General features: G+C 51.5%; 5 protein-coding genes across 5 annotated transcripts; 3 read left to right on the forward strand and 2 right to left on the reverse strand.

Annotated features, from left to right (window-relative positions):
• The first annotated feature begins 186 nt into the window (after nucleotides 1–186).
• Nucleotides 187–938, forward strand: LOC128272818 (COX assembly mitochondrial protein homolog). The gene is made up of 2 exons (XM_053010699.1): nucleotides 187–340; nucleotides 406–938. Exons 1-2 carry the CDS (start codon nucleotides 253–255, stop codon nucleotides 705–707), a joined length of 390 nt encoding a protein of 129 aa, XP_052866659.1. The 5' UTR covers nucleotides 187–252; the 3' UTR covers nucleotides 708–938.
• On the reverse strand, nucleotides 773–11,145 carry LOC128272817 (UDP-glycosyltransferase UGT5-like). Its single transcript, XM_053010698.1, has 4 exons — nucleotides 11,077–11,145; nucleotides 2,211–2,480; nucleotides 1,128–2,146; nucleotides 773–1,062 (listed from the first exon to the last, which is right to left on the reverse strand). The coding sequence occupies exons 2-4, from the start codon at nucleotides 2,478–2,480 to the stop codon at nucleotides 804–806; spliced, it is 1,548 nt and encodes a 515-aa protein (XP_052866658.1). The 5' UTR covers nucleotides 11,077–11,145; the 3' UTR covers nucleotides 773–803.
• On the forward strand, nucleotides 3,221–10,173 carry LOC128271076 (uncharacterized). The gene is made up of 7 exons (XM_053008511.1): nucleotides 3,221–3,896; nucleotides 4,973–5,041; nucleotides 5,092–6,830; nucleotides 6,896–7,036; nucleotides 7,105–7,241; nucleotides 7,314–7,453; nucleotides 7,515–10,173. The coding sequence occupies exons 1-7, from the start codon at nucleotides 3,221–3,223 to the stop codon at nucleotides 9,608–9,610; spliced, it is 4,998 nt and encodes a 1,665-aa protein (XP_052864471.1). The 3' UTR covers nucleotides 9,611–10,173.
• Nucleotides 10,741–13,878, forward strand: LOC128272815 (sterol carrier protein 2). The gene is made up of 4 exons (XM_053010695.1): nucleotides 10,741–10,901; nucleotides 11,961–12,475; nucleotides 12,548–12,764; nucleotides 12,845–13,878. The coding sequence occupies exons 1-4, from the start codon at nucleotides 10,857–10,859 to the stop codon at nucleotides 13,700–13,702; spliced, it is 1,635 nt and encodes a 544-aa protein (XP_052866655.1). The 5' UTR covers nucleotides 10,741–10,856; the 3' UTR covers nucleotides 13,703–13,878.
• Nucleotides 13,818–19,470, reverse strand: LOC128272816 (UDP-glycosyltransferase UGT5-like). The gene is made up of 4 exons (XM_053010697.1): nucleotides 19,400–19,470; nucleotides 17,306–17,610; nucleotides 15,758–16,553; nucleotides 13,818–14,487 (listed from the first exon to the last, which is right to left on the reverse strand). Exons 2-4 carry the CDS (start codon nucleotides 17,603–17,605, stop codon nucleotides 13,982–13,984), a joined length of 1,602 nt encoding a protein of 533 aa, XP_052866657.1. The 5' UTR covers nucleotides 17,606–17,610; nucleotides 19,400–19,470; the 3' UTR covers nucleotides 13,818–13,981.
• Nucleotides 19,471–19,869: the final 399 nt, after the last annotated feature.

A 19,869-nucleotide genomic window follows, 5' to 3' on the forward strand; every position in this document is an offset into this window, starting at 1 on the left:
TGTGGGGTCCATCTTTCGATCGGTTCGATCCATCTTTAAGGTTACTTGGATTGGGAAAGAAAACTTTCAAAAAGCCAACGCTCACTTTGATAATTGCATCTAACTCAACCAGGCAGTATAAACTTGTTGCAGTCAGCTGTCAACAATGTTTTGGATCGGTTCTGCTGTGAATGCTTTTCACAAACAACTAATCCGCACACGGTGCCGTTTGTTCGGTGTTTCCGCAACCGAAAAGTCCTGTAATCCCGTGCCATGGTTCACGCCTACGGCAACGAACAGCAGCAGCAGCAAGTCCCAGCGGTTCCACTGGGATCCAACAAAGGGGGACCGCACGGACTTGGTAAGGCATTTGGTCAAACCAGATCGAAAGCGGCTTTGTTATGTAAACATTCTCCTACTCTCTAGGCGATCCCGAAGACCGGCGACTCCGGAAGGTGGAGCTCGAGGTGCTGATTCCGAAGATTATGCGCGAACGGGCCAAAACGGAAAAGTGCACGCCCGAGGTGCAGGCATTCGAAGCATGCTGCAAAGATGCGGGCCTGTTCATGGTGGCCAAATGTCAGCCGGCGAACGATGCGCTGAAGGCCTGCACCCTCCGATGGTACAGCGACGAGCAGTTCAAGCGGGAGTGCACCGAAATCTATCTGGAGGAGCGTCGAGAGTTCCGTATAACGGGAGTGCCGAAAAAATTCCGAAACGCCACTTAGTTCCGAGCGGTGATGAATGGTACATAAAGTTAAGTTTAAACTACTAACAGATTAGTTCAGTCGGTCCGTCCAGCAGTTAAAGCAGCGTTTATTTAGCTAAGAGATTGGTTGGGTTCTGAACGTCTTACAAACGCACCACACGGATGGCACAATGATGGCCAGAAGTGTGGTGACGAAAATGCCCATCACGTCCAGCGAATGATACACGAACCACGGCAGGTCGGCTCCGTACGATCGCTCCAGTTGCATGCCGCCGTGGGCGATAACGTTCTCCAGGGACCAAAGGGCCAGCGCTAGCGGTGTCTGAGGACGATGGCGATACGCCTTGGAAACGGCCCGGGCGCGCACTAGTTTCCTGTCGCACGAATGCACGAATATTAATCGACCCGCAGAACCGCCTTACTACTCCCCGTTACTTACTCCCCGTTTAAACCTTCGTCGATGCACCGCTTAACGTAGGAACTGTCGTCAATCCGTGCATACTCCATCCGTACTCCCAGGCCACGGTTGACCAGTGCAGCGGTGTTGAGAAACTGATCGCCGTAGATCGGCATCGCCACGATCGGGACGCCACAGTGTACCGCTTCCGATACGCCCAGCAGACCACCGTGGGACACGAACAGTCGTACGTTCCGGTGCGCCAGGACATCCCGTTGCGGGAGCCACGCTTGGGTGAACACATTCGCCGGCCCATCCTCCAGTTCCGTTTCCCATTTCCACAGCACACTCATGTTGGTCCCCTTGAACGCCTCTAGCATGGCCTGACGCTTGCGGGCCGGCAGGGTGGCTGCTTTCAGGACGGATCCGAACGATACCACTATCACGCCGCCCGTTGAGTCGTCCAGAAGCGTTTGCAGCCCGCTTGGCAGTGGCCGCGCGCTCCCGATGTGCACTCCGCCAACTTCGACCACCGCGGGCACCAGTGGCCGGGCACCGCTGAGCGTGTAGTGTTGATTGACCAAGATAAGGCTCACGTTGCGTACGATCTGCCGCACGTCCGGCAGGGCCGTGTGGGGGAACTTTTCGTTCAGTGCCCGGTTGTCGTTCGATTCCATGATTACACCGTACGCCAGCTGCGCCAGTTTGGTCACGAACCAGTTCTCTGTCCGTTCCGCCAGTGACATGGCTTCCGAGAAGCTACTGAACTCCGATGGAATGTACGCCGGTGTGTCCGGCAGACCGACATGATCGTAGTGCCACGGCATCAGAGCACAACTGCTCAGCCCTACGAAGGGCACACGCATCAGCCAGGCCATGCCCGCCAGGCAGTCGGTGGCGAACATTTCCATCACCACCAGATCGTACGGAGTGGCCCGGTGAATTCGAAGCACCTCATCGATCGCGCCCGAGCCGAGCGCCGCCTTACAACTGGCCGCACCCCAGGCGGCCAGTTCGGAAAACTCCTTAAAATTGTCCCACAACGTGCGCCCCGTGAAGTCCTGCGGGTGATCGGTGTACTTAAGAACCGGGAATTAAAGCGGAACGGGGACGACGATGGCGTACCTGCAGACTGAAGGCGTTCGTCAGTATGTCCTGTCCCTCGAATCGGAAGTCTTGATAGTTGGGGAGCGGATCGTGGTCCGGGAAGTAGCTCACGACCGTAACATGATGACCGGCTTCCGCTAGGCCTCGCATTATCGGGTGGAACACTTTGAAGTGGCTTAGCCCCGGGTGAGGGAACAGGCCCAGAACCTGGTACGCATCGGTTGGGCGCCACCACCCGAACGCTAGTAATGCTAAAAGAAGCGTGAACCACCTACGTTGGTGTTTCATCTTTAGAGAATAGAAAAATCCATTTAGTTTATTAGTTGGTCCATTTTTGAATTCTCAAAACGGCACGTCCGCCAACAGCACCGGCCTTTGGGCGACGTCAATACGAACCAATCTTATCTCTAACCGGAGCGCGTTGATAAAACAATGATTACGAAACAGCATTTTACCTCCCCTCTTTCGTCGTTTATTTCTAGCAAAGAGAGTAGAATAAATAAAAATAGACACATAACCTGATACGGACCGAGCGATGCACGCAATACTGCGATAACATACAATACCCGAAATTCTAGACAAACGAACTGGAATTGAATTCTCCAGACTATGAATCTTATCACCACAAGATTTTTAATCGATTGTCGCTTTTTTCCGATCATCTTTTCAATGCATAATGATCATCTTTTCAATGATCACACATAACGGTGGTAACTATTTTTTCAAAACCGGCCCCAACAACTGTTATACACATTCTGTTATACCGCGAAACGTCTTCGCGAACTGTCACACCACACGAACACGAAAGTCGACGGCAATCGCAGCAACCACCGCTAGGCACCCGGACGTCGGCGATTGGTCGCCATTTTTGTACAGTCGCGATTTCAAGAATGCAAAAAGTCAAACATCCTACCAGCGAGGAGTGTGTTTTGCGATTTAAAATGTGCTAACCAGGCGCTAGCAGCGTGTGTGCGTGTGCTTGTGAGGCAATAAGCGCGCCGTGAAGCGCCGTGAAAAGTGACAAAATAATGGCCGAGAGTGCCGAAGTGGACGTGCTGAAAGCAAATGATAAATATTGTACGCATCAGCAGCACCGTTCAAGTAGTGCAGCAGCGCCGACCGAGTCGACGGCGGCCGCCAGCAGCAGCAGTGCCGCGAATGCAAGCATTACCAGCAATACCACTAACAATAAAAGCAGTAACTGCATCCCGCAAACTACGACAACACAGCAGCAGCAGCGCCCACAACATAAGGCAATGTCCTCTGCTGGGCTAGGCGTGCATTCTGCCGTCGCTGCTGCTGCTGCTGGTGCTGGTGATGCAGCGGCGTGCAGTGGTGGCGGCCCGAGTGCTGACGAATCATCTTGTAACACTACGGTCGATCCGCCTACTGCGACAATACAAAAGACAGCATCAAAAGAACCATCATCATCGCCGCCGCCGCCGTCATCCACTTCGTCATCGGTGGTGGTGGTAGAGACGACGGCCACCGCCGCCAATGTTGTGGACAGCAGCAGTGGGCAGCGCCAGCAGGCTGCGAAAAATCACGTAGACCCGCCGCCGCAGCAGCAGCAGGCAGCAGCGGAAATGGTGGCTAAAAATAATGATAAAAGCTCAACCCCAGCTAAGGACAACAACAATGCTAGCGGTGGCGGTGGTGGTGGAGGCGTCGGTGGCGACGGTGCCATCCACAGTTCTGATAATGGTGAATAATTGCACAAAGAGCAGTGTTTTTTACTTTTACTGTTTACTTTCCATTTGGGTTGTTCTATCAATCTCATTTCGGCGCGCGTTCGATCGTGCGGTGCGGCGCTTCTGCAACGGCGGCCACCATCACGGCCGACGGCTCTGGCACGTACATCGTGCGCGTGGATTTTCCCACCAAACCCCCCTCTGAAGAGACCCATATTCCGCCTCCGAAGACGCCCATTTCTTCCGCTGCTCCGTGCATCTATTAAATGACGCGCATTAGTAGCGCTGTTATGTGTGTGTGTGTGCGTCTATGGTTGCTTTGTTTTATGAAGAGTGCGCCATCTTTGCATTTTCCCCGGGGTTTCCAAGGAATATACCGATGCATGCTTTATGCTTCGTACACGTACACGTGCTACCTCCTTTTTACGCGATTTACACCAAATTTGTTTGCATTTTTTGTGTGTGTTTTTCTAACAACATGTTTGTTGTTAACCTTGAACGGTTACCCCCTCCGCATCTGTAGAGCACACTGTTGTTGCGGTTCACGGAGATCACGGCGAAAATCTGCTCGATAGTCTCCTCCGGTGCGGTGACTTATTCTGTGTTCTGGGAAAAATTAAATGTTCTTTTTTCTGGTGTTCGGGGTGCTACGTGCAACCGTGTGCACTGCCGCGCCAAGATGTTGACCTTCAGATAAGGAGCTTTGTGTTTTTGACTCGCTCTAAACTCACTCTCGTTTTCCGTCAGCAGGCCATGGATTGTTTTTTTACTATTTCCCCCTTGGTGCGTAGTAAACTATGGAGCCGCATGCATTTCGTAGTGGTGCTCACCACACCTAGCAAGCCGGTGGAGACTGTTTGATCAATATATTGCTCGTAGTAGGCTTCTAGTGTGTTGCAACATTCGATTGAATTACTTGTTTTTCTCAATGTCACCGTGGCGGTGGCGGCCTTCGGTTGGTCGGTCCCCTGCCTGACTGACGAAAATCAGCCGGTTTGTGTGTTCCGCGCACACGGATCAACAGACGCGTGGCATTGTGTATTACGTTAAGCCCCACTAAAGTCGGCTTTCTTCTCCATTCGAACACAGGTTTGTCCAAAAGCCACAAGAAGAAGAGTAAGAGTAAGGATAAAGAACGCGAACGCGACCGCGATAAGGTGAGGCTCGAGTTATTGAACATTATGGGATATTTTTAATCATTTATGGTAATTCGAATTACAATCAGGATCGAAAACGACGCCGTACGGAGGACGAAACATCATCGAATCCGAAAATTGGCCCGAATAATCAACCGACTAGAGAAGGAGAAAGCAGCACTTCAAGCAACAATCTTTCCACCGCCAGCAGCAACCGGCCAACAGTTACTGCCACCGCTACGGTGACGGTGAATGGTGGTACCGTAACGATGGCCACCAATGGTTCCGCCGCCGCATCAACAGTGTCCGCAGTACAAAGTAAAGAAAATCATCACCAACATCAGCTGGCCGAATTTGCCGCAGCCAAGCAGGCCGTGAAACGGGAACTGTCGATCGAAACGAGCTCCTGTGTCGCACCGGTAGCGACCGCCATCCTGAAGGCCGCCGGTTCCCCTTCAGCAGCAGCAGCAGCGGCCGCCGCAGCCGCCGTTGCAGCCGCGGCCGGCACACCGATATCGCCCATCAATTTGCTCCTGAACCTGGAGCGCAGCAAAAACGAGCAGACACAGATGAAGAAGCAGGACGTGTTTATCAAAAAAGAGTATCTGCCGGCCAAGAGCAAGCTGATAAAGGTGGAGAAAACGCGCGAAGACGTAACGAGGGTGCTAAACTTTGCCGGTGGCGACCCAGCATCAGCACCGGCAGTGACAGCCGTGATCGGTGGTGACGAAATGGGGCAATACGCTCCACTGAATGGCGGCATCCCGAGCCAGATCATCGCGGCACCAGAGAACGTCACCACCGACATCAGCAGCAGCGCCAATGGCGGTAGCCTTATATGCCTTGCAAACAGTACAGCCAATAATGTGACTAGCAACAACAGCAACCACAGTACAACTGCATCCAACTGCAACCCACTAGCGAGTAAGACGAGTTCTAATATATTGATCAAAATAGAATCGCCGAAAAACAGCAACGACGACAAAGCAACCCTGCTCACCGTGAAGAAGGAAAAGACACATCAGCACCCAGCGAACGACGCTGGTCTTGCCTTACCGACGCTGGCTGCGCCTACTGCTGTTGGGATAGCTGAAGCTCCATTCAAAACGGTGGCCGTCCCTCCATCGGAGTGTGACACTCCGGGGAAGGTGAAAAATGGCGAACCAAATCCATCGAAGCAGGCTGAGCACAAACCGGCTGTCAGTAGTGGTGGTGCTCCAAATTCGATTCCTTCTCACAGCAGTGGCCAGCAGAAGAGCAGCAGCAGTAGTGGTGGCCGCGAATGCTCACGGTGCTACAAGCGGTCAAAAATCAAACGTGCCAACATTGGCATTCAATGTCGACGCGGCGGTGGCGGCAGTAGTGCTGGTGGTGCTGGGCCAACAACCACTGCACCACAGCCTGCTGCGACCGGCGTTTCGGCGTCCCGCATTGGATTGATCAATCGCAACGCCAACTGTGGTGGTTTGCGAACGAAACTGCTGGAAGGGCTAAAGTATGGACGCTTTATGCGGATCGAAGTACACCCGAACGGTGGCGCTTCGGTGGTGCACATGTACCAGGACGAGATCGGCGTCCTATCGGAGCCGGAAATGGAAGAGCTGGTGCAAGAGTTTTTTCAGGTGGTGTTTGCCGAAGATAAGGATGGATTCGCGCACCACGTCATGGGGATCGTGCACGATGCGGCGGCCTATCTGCCCGATCTGCTCGAGCACATGGCGGAGAACTACGCGAACCTGACGGTCAAGGCCGGTGTGCTGGGACGCAACTCGGACATTGAAACGTGCACCATGAGTCAGTACAATGAACAGGTAATGAAATTGGCAGAAGATCCGACGGCGAATCACTAACCGATCGCATGACCCCGATCTTTTAGGTAGTGAAAAACTACTCTCAAGGTACCGTACGGTATGGGCCGTTGCATCAGATCAGTCTGGTGGGAAAAGTGCACGAAGAAGTGGGCGGATATTTTCCCGATCTCTTGAAGCGACTGGAGGACAACCCGTTTCTCAATAAGGTGAGACTGCCCTAAACAACGCACAGACGCACAGAGGTTAAAAGAATGATCTTCCGTTCCCTCTCTAGGCCATGCCATGGGGTGAACTGTCTATAGTGCAAATGGATCCGCGACTTTCGAACGATGGGCCAATTTTGTGGATTCGGCCGGGCGAGCAGCTCGTGCCGACGGCGGACATCAACAAAACGCCCTTGAAGCGCCAAAGGTACGTGTCACATACCGCAGGGGACCGCGGGTGCTAATCGGATCGATTTCTGTTTCTTTCTGTTCCGCCAAGGACTCGGATAAATGAGCTCAGAAACTTGCAGTACCTGCCGCGGTTGTCGGAGGCACGCGAAACGATGATCGAAGATCGGACAAAGGCTCACGCGGATCACGTGGGTCACGGGCACGATCGAATGACGACGGCGGCAGTGGGTAAGTCTGCGAGAGGTGTCTTACGTGTTCAATCTGGCTAACTTCTGCTCGCTCCATTCAGGTGTTTTGAAAGCGGTGCGGTGCAACATTACGGATGAGCTGAATCGGATCACCAAAGATGTGGTCGCTTTCGATGCTCACTGCTTCCCGCATCTGGTGGAGAAGCTACAGCTGGACCTGCACGAGCCACCGATCTCGCAGTGTGTCCAGTGGGTGGAGGATGCCAAGCTGAACCAGCTGAGGCGCGAAGGAATCCGCTACTCGCGGATATCGCTGTACGACAACGACATCTACTTTCTGCCCCGCAACATCATCCACCAGTTTCGCACGGTGACGGCCGTAACGAGCATCGCGTGGCACCTGCGGCTGAAACAGTACTACCCCGATCAGGACATTGTGCAGGAGATCGCGCACGGGTACGAGGTGGATCCGCCGCACTACAAAGAAAAGCAAACGATCCTGCCGCACCCGATATCGGTGGCCGAAGCCGAAAAGAAGCACACCCCGATCAAGCGCACGCACGATGGCCGGCCAAAGCTGAAGCCGGAATCGGCCAAGAAGGACACACCACCACCGTTGGCGGCGACGGCGACGGCGGCACACTTTTCGTCGCCCAACTCGCGATCCTCGGCGTCGGTGATCGGCGACGATAAGGCGGGAGACAAATGCGGAGATTCGCCCGGTGCGGAAAAGCTCTCGGCACAGGAGGCCAAAATCGATATGCGAAAGCTGATCCGTGATGACAAAGCTTCCCCCGCTGGTCAACAGCCATCCCCGTCAAAGGCAGCCACCGGGCCCGTGGCCGGGAGCGGTAAAAGCGTTTCGAAAAGCGTAAGCTCCTCTTCATCCGACAAACAACATCATTCGGATCGGACGGGGGGCAGCTCGAGTTCGGCAAAAGGCAGTTCCAAAGCACGTCACTCGAACAGTGACGATCGTGACCGCAATCGAGACCGGGATCGGAATCGCGATCGGGACCGGAAAGATCGGGACAAAAAGGACCGCGATCACGATCGGTACCGAGAGCAGCGGGATCGTGATCGAGGGCGAGACAAAGACAGGCGCAGTAGCAGCAGCAGCAGCAGTAAGCATCAGTCATCGTCATCGTCCAGTCGAAAGCCGGCATCTGCTTCGTCGTCATCGTCCTCCTCTCGCCACAGGCATCGTCACGGAACGGTGGGTGCACCGGACGAAGAAGGCACCCGGGGGGCCAGTGGGGGCCAGAAATCGGCGTCGCACTCAGCATCATCTTCGCACAGTGGCAGTGCTAGTAGCAGCCGCCGAGAGTCTACCTCGAGTGTGACGCGCGACAAAGAACCGCAACCTTCGGAGGAACCACTGCCCATGGTACCACCGGCCGGACTTGGAGGAGACAGTGAACCAAGCGATGCCACATCCTGCCGGTCTGCCGGTGGTGCCGTGGCTAAGGAAGGCACCGAAACGAAGGATGAGGAACGCCTCGGGCACGAGAGCGATGGCTGCGTCAACAATTATAAGACTGTGATAAATCGAAACCACTCGGACACGACGACGACGACGGATCGGGGGAAGGAGTCGCTGGTCGCACCGCAGACCACCATCATCTCCACCACCACGACGGTCACCGAGGGCAGCAATAATGATGAGGCGAAAGATGTCCGTGTCGACGAGGGAATGCCTTCTAAGCCTCCGAAGGCTGCAGTGCAACTGGAACCACCACCGCCGCCGCCAACGCAACCACCCCCACCACCACCGCTTCCGACAGATTTACCTCAACCGCCGCCGCCGCTTTCTGCACCGCCTGGCTCAGTACCACCGCCGCCGCCGTCGCCACACCCGGCGGAACATCCGGTGCCACCACCACCACCAGCAGCATCGGTGGCCACCCGCAGCCAGCAGCGAGAAGCAGCAGAGGATGCCTTAGACATGAACTCAACACCAAAGTTGAAAGAAAGTATTCACAACACGCATAGCAAGATGCACGGCAATGGCGCAAAAACTAGCAATATCTGCGGGGCCGCCGTGGTCAAGAAAAGTGGTTCCGCTCCGGTTGCTGCTGCTGCTTCGGATCAGCCGGAACCAAGAAGCCACAAGAAATCGAGCGATCTGTTGAGCACGATAATGGCCAGCATGTCCGGCACAGTGCCCGCCCCGAGTAGAGGCGGTTCCAACATTTAATCATTTGTTGGAAGATTACTGCAAGCAAACAGAATGCTGGCTCGAACTGTCCCATTCGTTTTGGGTCTGTGATTGGTGTGTCCCTATCAATCACACACACACAGTATCAACCTTGTACAGTATCAGCCTGCGGGGAGCTTTGTTGTGTTGGCTATCCCCGAGTGACTGGAATGCTTAATATTTTAATTACCTACGGTACGGTGCAGTATTTATCGGTTTTACCATGTAAATTGTGTAAATCTCCCCAAAACTACACCCATGGTCAACACGCTGGAATTTGGATACAAATTGCATAGGCTTCGGTTTGTTGCTATTTAGCGGTTCTTATTACTGTATTATACGGATTCGTCGGAAGGATTGGCGAGAGTTTTACGGTTTTCAATCCGTACTACATGCTACCCCGCGGATTCTGCTTTATAATTTATGTAACTTATGCGCACACATCATTTCTTGCTCCGTCGCCGTGGTAAAACGCCCAGTGTGTGAGATTTTAACAATATATATATATACATATGGCTTTATTGCCCCTCCGGAGCAATGATGTTAGTAGGAAAAACGATTCAAAACAGTGTTAGTTAAGAGAGTATTCTTACTGGATATGAAATATAAAAACAAAAACACACGTCAATGTTTTTTTTTAAATAACTATAGTTAACTAGCTGATCCCGGCGCGCGTCACTGCGCCTCATTTCATCCTTATTTCTCGATTGGGCGGCGTTTCAGGGGACTTCTTGGTGACGTATCCGATCGGCTTTCCTTTTCGCTTCCCGTTGGATACATATCTAAACTCGCACCACCTGAGTTTGGCTCAAATTGCTTGAAAATTATCCGAGCTTTGCTGACATTAACCCAGATTTTGTATCGGAGCCCCCTTTGTAAAGAGCAGAGGGGTTTCAAACATTCACCAGAACATTTCCCCAAAACTTTCGTAAACCGTTTTTTCAAACCGCGGAAAGGGTTCACACAACACCATTAGGCCACCCAGGAATCACAAACCATTGGGCTCACGATTGTTGTTTTTTCTTTGTTCGCAAACGTCATTTGCTCAAAACGTCAGACGGGTACCCAACACAAAACCAGTTTGCTTCGATCGTTGGGGAGCGCTGCGAAAACGAGCTGCACAACAGAAACAGTCCGTTTTAGTCTGTTGCTTTGGTTGCACTCTGGTGTGATATTGCTTGAGCCGTGAATTGTAGTTGCATTTCTTTCGTCACTCGGAACAACTCGGAATCGGAACACAAACAAAATGGGTGTCCGAAAAGTGTACGTAGTTGGCGTGGGCATGACAAAGGTAAGAAAGTTCAGAGTCCAGCGTAAGTGCGTGAGTTGGCAATTCTCGCGAACGCAATTAAGGCGTTCACACGTCTAGAGGTGGTTGCTATGATCAGCCTGTTGTTACCTGATTAGCCTGTTTTGCTTGAATACTTAAAAATGATATGTGCCGATCGAGTATCGAATATTGATACCTTTTCGAAATCGTCCGACTCCTGGAAACACGGTTCAATGTAGGGGCGACGGCCCCAAAAGAGCACAACTATTTCACAACCCTGATCGAAACTAACTGGCTTACTTACGGGCCTCACAGGGAGCAGGTTTCATCTTCCCTCCGTTTGCTCTTCCCCCTTTTATCCAATCTCCATTCAAAGCGGTTCCATTGTGCACTTCAAGACCTCCGCACTTAAGCCGGGCATAAGTTGCGTGTTATGCAATTCGTTACTTTTGCTTTTGATGCCCACCGGTGGCGGGGGAAACAAACAGCGCCCCGACCTTTCAAGCAGCAAGCGGTGCGGTGCCGCTGGAGAAAGTCTACTGCGGCGAAAAACTCGAATATGCAACGTTGAAGCATCAATACGATTCCACATTTAGACACACACATTTCAAGGGTAATGATTTTTGAATATGCGTTTGTTGGACCCCCGCAGAAACCAGTTTTGCCAGTCATGAAAATGTAACAAGGTTTTGTAGAACTCACCAGAGAAGATTGCTTGTTCGAAGTTGGTGGGGGGGTTTTCTTATCTTATCGGGTCAACCCGGGACCGCTATTATTGCGCTTGCACTGCGCACTTTAGTGGAACAGCTGACCTTTAGACTTATCTCGTGTGGGTACAGATTATGGGCCAACAACTCTGACATGACTGGCAGAATTGGTAAAGAACACTAAACACTCTTTCGCTGCCAGAAAAGTAAGCACAATAAATGTAAAATTGGGGTTAAATTTTGTCCGGCACTTTCCACCGATCCAACTCGCAACCATCTTCCGATGGCTTTTGACTTTCGACTCGACTCTAACCATGCTCCATGCTTACTTTGATTGATCGCAAAACCATACCCGCCTCCTTTTGTATCGTAGTTTGAAAAACCGGGACGCCGAGATGACTTTGACTACCCGCAAATGGCCAAAGAGGCGGTCACGAAAGCGCTGGCCGACGCCCGTATCCAGTACGGGGACGTCCAGCAAGCGACGGTCGGTTACGTGTACGGCGATTCAACGTGCGGCCAACGGGCACTGTACGAAATCGGATTCACCGGCATCCCGATCTACAACGTGAACAACAACTGTTCGACCGGTTCCACGGCGCTGTTCCTGGCCAAACAACTGATCGAGACCGGCGCAAACGATTGCGTCCTGGCGCTGGGATTCGAAAAGATGGAGCGGGGCTCGCTAACCTCGAAGTACCTGGACCGTACCAACCCGGTCGAGCTGCTGGTAACGGCCATGGCCGAAAAGTTCGAAATCAGCGGAGCCCCCATCTCGGCGCAGCTGTTCGGTAACGCTGGCGTTGAGCACATGCAAAAGTATGGCACCAAACCCGAACACTTTGCGAAGATTGCGTACAAAAACCATAAACATTCCACCAACAATCCGTAAGCATCCAGAGGACGAAACTTTGCGAACAGTACACGCGTGAACGCTCCCCATTTGTTCCTTTTTTCCAGCTACTCTCAGTTTCAGGACGAGTACTCGCTGGAGCAGATTCAAAAGTCACCGGTCGTACACGAAATCCTGACCAAGCTGCAGTGCTGCCCGACGAGTGATGGCTCCGCGTGCTGCGTTCTGGCCTCCGAAAGTTTCGTTAAGCGCCACGGGCTGGAGTCGCAAGCGATCGAAATTGTGGCCATGGAAATGTCCACCGATGTGCCCAGTTCTTTTAGTGTATGTACACGGCACCCCGGCGTTGCCGCTGTCGGACGGCAATGAGTCATATTTTTTTTGTTCTGTCCTCGTCCATACAGGAAGGAAGCGCAATGAAGATCGTTGGCTACGACATGACTCGCAACGCGGTGGCCAAGGTATTTGCACACACAAACTACAAACCAAAGGACGTCGATGTGGTTGAACTGCACGATTGCTTCTCCGCTAACGAGCTGATCACGTACGAGGCACTCGGTCTCTGCGAACCGGGCAAGGCCGGTGAGTTCATTGACCGTGGCGACAACACGTACGGTGGCCGGGTGGTGGTCAATCCGAGCGGTGGGCTTATCTCGAAGGGCCACCCGCTGGGTGCGACCGGACTGGCCCAGTGTTCCGAGCTGTGCTGGCAGTTGCGAGGCGAGGCGGACAAGCGGCAGGTTAAGAACGCCCAGCTGGCCCTACAGCACAACATTGGGCTGGGTGGTGCCGTTGTCGTTGGCCTGTATCGCCACGGGTTCCCGTATGCGAAGCGACCCATCAACCCTAGTCTGACGGCGGCCGGCAAGCTGAAAGACACACCCGATGGGTTCCTCGTGGCACCGTACATGAGGGTGTTGGAGGAAGCGATGCAAGACGATAAGGATAATCTTATCGAAGGGGTGCGCGGAATTTATGGCTTCAAAGTCACCAACGGGCCAGATGGTGCGGAAGGCTACTGGGTGGTGAACGCAAAGACGGGCAAAGGCTCGGTGAAGTACCGGGGAGCCGATAAGCCGGACGTGACGTTCATCATGAACGACATCGACGTGGTCGATCTGATCTCGGGCAAGCTGAACCCCCAGAAAGCATTCTTCCAGGGCAAAGTGAAAGTGCAGGGCAACATGGGACTCGCGATGAAGCTGATGGACCTGCAGAAACGGGCCAACTCGCGCATCGAAGAGTTGCGCGCCAAGCTGTAGGAACCTCCTGGGTGGGATCTGGGATGTTGTACAATTGTAAGAAATTATTCTGTTTTTATTCCACACTTTGTTGTGTTTGACACAAAAACAAAACTATTGCTAAACCGGGAATTGGTACGTTGTCTTTTTACTGTATTTTTCATAATAAAACAAAAACGATGGTGACTGTATGAAAATGCCAACACGTGCGTCGCTTAACACAAAGAGAGAGAGAGAGTAACATTGAAAGAACTATGATGGACGGTGACGACGACGGATGGCTTCCGGACGGGGTCCAGATTAGCTGGTTTTCTTCTTCCCTTCGTCACTGAAGCCGGTCACGCCACGGCAGCACACGCGCTTGAACAGCCAGATCCAGCACGCGTGGTACAGCACCAGAAAAGTGAACGTCACGATGTACACGTCGAACTGATGGTACGCGTACCACGGCAGCTCTCGGGAGGCCGATTGCGCCAACGCCAGACCACTGGTGGCCGCCACATGCTCACACCACCAAACAGCCGTTTCGAGAGGGCTCATCGGTCGGTTGCGGTACGAAAATGCAACACGTTTGGCATTTTCCATGGCCACCGGTTCCAGCATCTTTCGCAGCGCGTCGTACACCGCTTCGGCGGTAATGTCTTCGTACGCCAACACTACACCCATACCGCGGTGGGCCAGCGCCGCAGCATTGTTGTACTGATCACCGTACATTGGGGTGGCCACTACCGGGACACCGCAGTAGGCAGCCTCCGACGATCCTAGCAGTCCACCATGGCTCATGAAGACGCGAACCTTGGGATGACCTAACGTGGGAAAGAAACAGAGTTTAGTAGAACCTTTTACCACGACACGGAAGTGGTGGCCGAAATTGGCCGAACAAGAAACATAACACCTCCTGTCCGCGAGATCATGTTAGGGATAACTAGCTGGGAGCTCAGCGGCCCCAAAAAGATATCGAATGACGTTAGTCTATCGCTAGAACCACCTACTTGGGGACTTCCTTTACATGCAAGCTTAACAACAAATGCGCTAGTTCGAAAGGTTTAAGCGTGTAATCTTGTGCGGAACATTTGTGCTCTACTCCATCAATCAATCAAACAGATATCTTTGGACAGTAGATCTCTCTTCCTGCCTGGGCATGTGGACCACAGCGCCTCGATTTAAGTCAAATATTAGATTTCATTTCAACCAATTGAACTGTAACATGACCGTTGCCAAAAACAGATTGACCAATTCGCGTTCCAAACCAAGTCGTGGCGTGTATGCGGTGACCGTTAAAGTAGCTGCGATCGGTTGATCGATTCCGATCAACAAGATCTCCGGATTCTTCCGGTACGAATGACGCTTCAAAAAATAACTATCCCCGTTACTGTGAAACAAAAATTGGACCACCAAAATCGGATAGCGGCACCCGACCTTGATAAAATGCACACCATGCGCTGGAATCGTTAGCATCGTATTTATAGATTCTCTCAGCGTATTGTTGGGCATTGCTTTCCGTTCGCGTTTTGTACCGAATCATCTCGCGGGAACGAAACCATTCTTCAAGGTCGCCAGGCAACCGGGGCCGTTTAAGGCATCCGTGACTGCCAAAATGAAGTCGAGCATCGGCTAGTTTAACCCTGCACGCTGCTGATAACCGGGGCCAATGGTATACTTTTTCTGTTAATTGGTTGAAATTTGAAACCGGGTCGGTAGCGGTTGGAATTGGTGCGTCTACGGGAGTCTGCTGATAAAGATGGATTCGTGTGATGTATCACGGTGCTTCTGATGATCGCTTATCGCTAGAAGACAATCGTAAACGGATGAGTAACCAAAGTTCTCGATTTCGTCATAATTACAGTCTGATGAGTACACAACTTTCGGTGTGTTGTTATTATAACAAACTACACGCAACGCGGTCCCCAATGATTGGGGTACCATCGGTTTATCTGTCGGCAAACGAACATCAACCACGACATGGGCCGGAAAAATAAATTATCGTAGCACGAGAAAAACACTCGCCCGGAGCCAAGGTCGCGGCACACGGATTTGCATACGAATTTACCAAGACGGTAGAACAAACGTACTCACATAGAATCTCTCGCTGCGGTAGCCACTTCCGGATGTACACGTTCGACGGTTGGTTGGGCAAGGTCTCGTTTTCCCACTTCCAGATGATGCGCTGCTTAAACCTTCCGAGGGCCTTCAGGATTGCGTCACGTTTGGCGGGCGGCAGCGTTTCGGCCCGGATCATTGATCCCCAGCTGATGTAGATCACACCGTGATCGGCACCGTCCAGCAGCTTTTGTAGTTCCTCGTCCACCGGCTTAAAGTCCTGAATGTGGATCCCACCTACCTCCAGCACGGCCGGACTTAGGGGTTTCGGCCCGCTCAGTGAGTAGTGCTGATTGACGAACATCATGGCCGTATGCTGCGCCAGATCCCGAACGTCGGGCACCGTGCCTTCCCCGAAACGCTCACGGAGCAACTTGTTGGCAGCAGCATCATTGAACCAGCTGTACAAAGCCTTGAACGACTGCACCGTGATCCAGTTGGCCAGCCGTTGCGTAAAGTCCATCCGCTCGGTATATCCCATGAACAGGGCCGGAACGTACGACGGAATCGGTGGGTTGCCAACGCGTTCGTAGTGCCAAGGCATCAATGGGCAACTGCTTAGACCGATGTACGGAGCGTTAAGTTGATAGGCGACGCCCAGCATGCAGTCACTGTTGAACTGCTCCACCAGCACGAGATCGTACTGAACCTTCGATTCCAGGACCGTCCGGATGGCGTTCGAATTCAGCGCGTTCGCGCAAGCCTCTTTGCCCCACGTGTACAGCATAAAGAACTCCATGAAGTGTCCAAAGCCGGGACGGTACTCGAAAAGCTACGGAATAACAACAAGTATGTTCCTCTGTACCACAACACTAAAACACGATGATCCACAATTTTCCCCAATGACCAGCCGATTACCACACAATTAGACCCTCAATTGGACCCAGTGATCGTGAGCGATCACTAGGATTAGCAACACCACGTTCAGCAATCAGTCTCATGGTCACTGGGGCGGCGAATTCGCAATTTTCCGGATGTAAGACTGGGCCCCAGGGGTGGATCAATCGATCGATTGTGCAAAAACACGGCGAGCACAAAACGATTGCAAGAGAAGCAAAGGTAAAACAAACGATCGATCGAGCCAGGAAACAATTATTATGTGGCAACAACACTAATCGATAACAGCCACAAACAGTGACTGTTTGTTTTATAAATTTCACTAGATAATTGTAGTGAAGCCTTATAAATTGTTTGAATTCGAACGCTGTTTATGATGATTATTGTTGGAAGGCTTATTAGAAATAGCTTGCGCAACGACTGCGTTATCAATTGGCGGCAGCAGCTATGATCAGCGATCCCGCAACGAACCGTGAAACATTCTGACAGATGTAATAGATAGGGCTATTAATCATCCATTTTTTTCGATCCGTCTTTTCGCGTCTTGGTAACAGCGCCAAACTATGTACCAGTACGGTTCAAAATTAATGATCGTTGACACGCGCTCCTGTTTTTTTGTTCTCCATCCTGATCTGTACGCCCGTCAAATGTTTGCGCTAAGGTTCTAATGATCCGGCGTTGACCTACCTCAAAGCTAACCGAATCCGACAGCGACGTCATGCCCTCGAGCGGAACGTCCACGTAATTCGGGGGCGGGCTTTTGTCGGGGAAATGGCTCACGACCGTCACCTCGTGCCCGGCGGCGGCCAACCCTTTCAGTATTGGCTCGAAGAAATGGAAATGGCTCTGGCCGGGGTGTGGAAATAAGCCGAGAACTTTGTACGCTTCGGCGGCATGCGGCCGATACCCGGAAACTACGACCAGCGCCGCCAATAGTGTCGCGAACCAACGCGACGTAGCCATCCTGGGACAACCGACGATGGACATCAATCCTGGAATGGGAAAGAAACGCACAAAGGAAACGAAACAGCCTTTAATGATATTTTATTCCATTCTTGATACGGTTTGCCGTAAGTGGTTTGCATTCATTATAGCCGTCATCAGAATTTTGGGTTCTGTATCGGATCTAAAGCGTGCAGAAATGGGAACTTGTTTTTGTTTAGGAAAACCGGTTGGGTGCGGAAAACAAAAAATGGTCGAAAATGGCCGTGCTGTTGGTTCAACTAAATCAACGTCCCTTAAAAGCACCGGCGGAAAGGTATACGCATATTTTTAATGATGCTGGAAGCCGGCATTAGAAGTTATTGGGAAAGATCATGGCACAAGCCCTGCGAGCCGAGTTTGAAACGGAACGGAACCTGCTTCAAGCTTTGTTGTTCTAACCAATCCAGAACCAAGTGAAGGTCAACGTAAAACCATGTTGAGTAAGACCATGGATTATTTGCTACGGTTAAACCCTTGCGGCCATGTTTGCTTAAAATCTTTTCAAATGTTGTTCATTATGATGGTTATTTTTAAACGTCCATCGGTCAATCGCACTTTTTTATTGATCATTGTCCACCTCACAAACCTATTTAGGGTACTTGATGCAAAAGCGGTTTGCACTGTATTTTACATTCTTCTAAGCACTGTTCGCCGTTGGCAGTGTCCCTAGTGTGTCGTGACCTTTCGTGACGTTCGAACATCAACGAGAGCGCGCGCGCGACTAAACTGAATCAGCATGGTGTTACCACGCTTCCGCACGTTTTGTCCATGCGCGGTAAATTGGTGCTATGCGCCACCATATGCACCGCCGGCAATGCATAATTGCAAACAACGAACGACCGTGGTACCGATGAGAACACGCCGAGCTTAGATTGATCCTTTCCTTCGTCTCGTTTCTACACTACCCGTACCCTTAATTCCGCACTTTCAATCTTTTAACCACCTCCAAACGATCGTTTGAGTGGTGGCCCAATCGTTTTGTCCAGATGTTACTCTGCGCCCCCCAAACTGGAATCCCTAGAACAGCGAAAGGCTCGCGCAAAGAAAATATTCCAAACCAATTCTCGGTGTTTCATTGTGATGTTACTCAATAGCACCAACGCACCAATGGACACGGGCCGTACCACAGCCGTTTTTTGCCACAACAGAGTGCAAAAATTTGGTCTTTGTTACTCTTTACGCAAGTAAACTAGCGCAACAGAATAGCGTGCTTGCGCGGCGTGTTTGCGCCAGAGCTTCATTTCGACGAAATGCTATTGTTTCATGCCGTAACACTACGCCACATCCGTTTCACTTCCTTTACACGGGCAGACAAACCTTTTCCGAACTGCAAGAAATGGGTAAAAGAGAAATACAGCTGACATGTTCTTTTTTGATATTGCACACCATTTCAACTCAAATTTGGAAGCCGACTTTTTTCTACGGTTTCCCACCGCCCACTTAGATATAGTTTCACATGATCCGTATCGGCACACGAGTCCAAAAATAAACACGTGCAAAAAAGTATAAAAAGAAAAGAAAAAATGGCAAAGTCGCAGTGATTAACGTTTGAAAGTTCGTTTATGTAATCGACCACTAGATTCAGATTGGTCGAGGGTCGCGTCGTGTCGCGTCGATAGTGTCCACGAAAAAACTCTACTTTATTGGCCGTTGGTATCAGAATGTAGAAACAGTCCGTTCGCCCGCGATAAGCGATAACAGTGGCGTGCAAGGTTTCATGTACTCTTCACTGTCGTTTCGAGTCAAACACAATTCCAACTTCGATCGGTTAACTGCTGACTAGATACTAATACGAACCGCGAGCTAAGAGGTGGCCAGTTCGTGAAGCACCCCGCTACACTGTTCCTAAATCACACGTCTAAACCGAGCGACACCTTTCGCGATACTGATTCGCGGTTTCTTCGCGCGCGTGCCGTCCCGCGGTAGTTCCGCGAACGGGTTGTTGCGATCCGCGGCCATGTGCGGCTCGATCGAAAGGGGGATCGGTCGGGTGGCTTTTTGTTTTTGTTGGTGGACCGTTAGCGTCACCCGAAGATGAAACAGCATTTCTCGAGGTCGATTTGTTTCGGTGGAGAGATTTGTTGGAGAGCATCTCTTTTTAAAAAATGCGCTTTCTCTCTTAGCTCTCTCTATCTCTCTCTTTCTTTCACTCTCTCTCTCTTGTTTCTTTGTTACCCTTTTTGCTCTTTCTATTCTTCGATTAATCGGTCGATCTGAAAACTGAATTCCAAGTTTTTGTGGTAAAAGTTCGTAAAATCGACGATTTT

The sequence above is a fragment of the Anopheles cruzii genome, chromosome 3 (genome assembly GCF_943734635.1).
Source record: "Anopheles cruzii chromosome 3, idAnoCruzAS_RS32_06, whole genome shotgun sequence".
In the NCBI taxonomy this organism is placed as follows: Eukaryota; Metazoa; Arthropoda; class Insecta; order Diptera; family Culicidae; genus Anopheles; species Anopheles cruzii.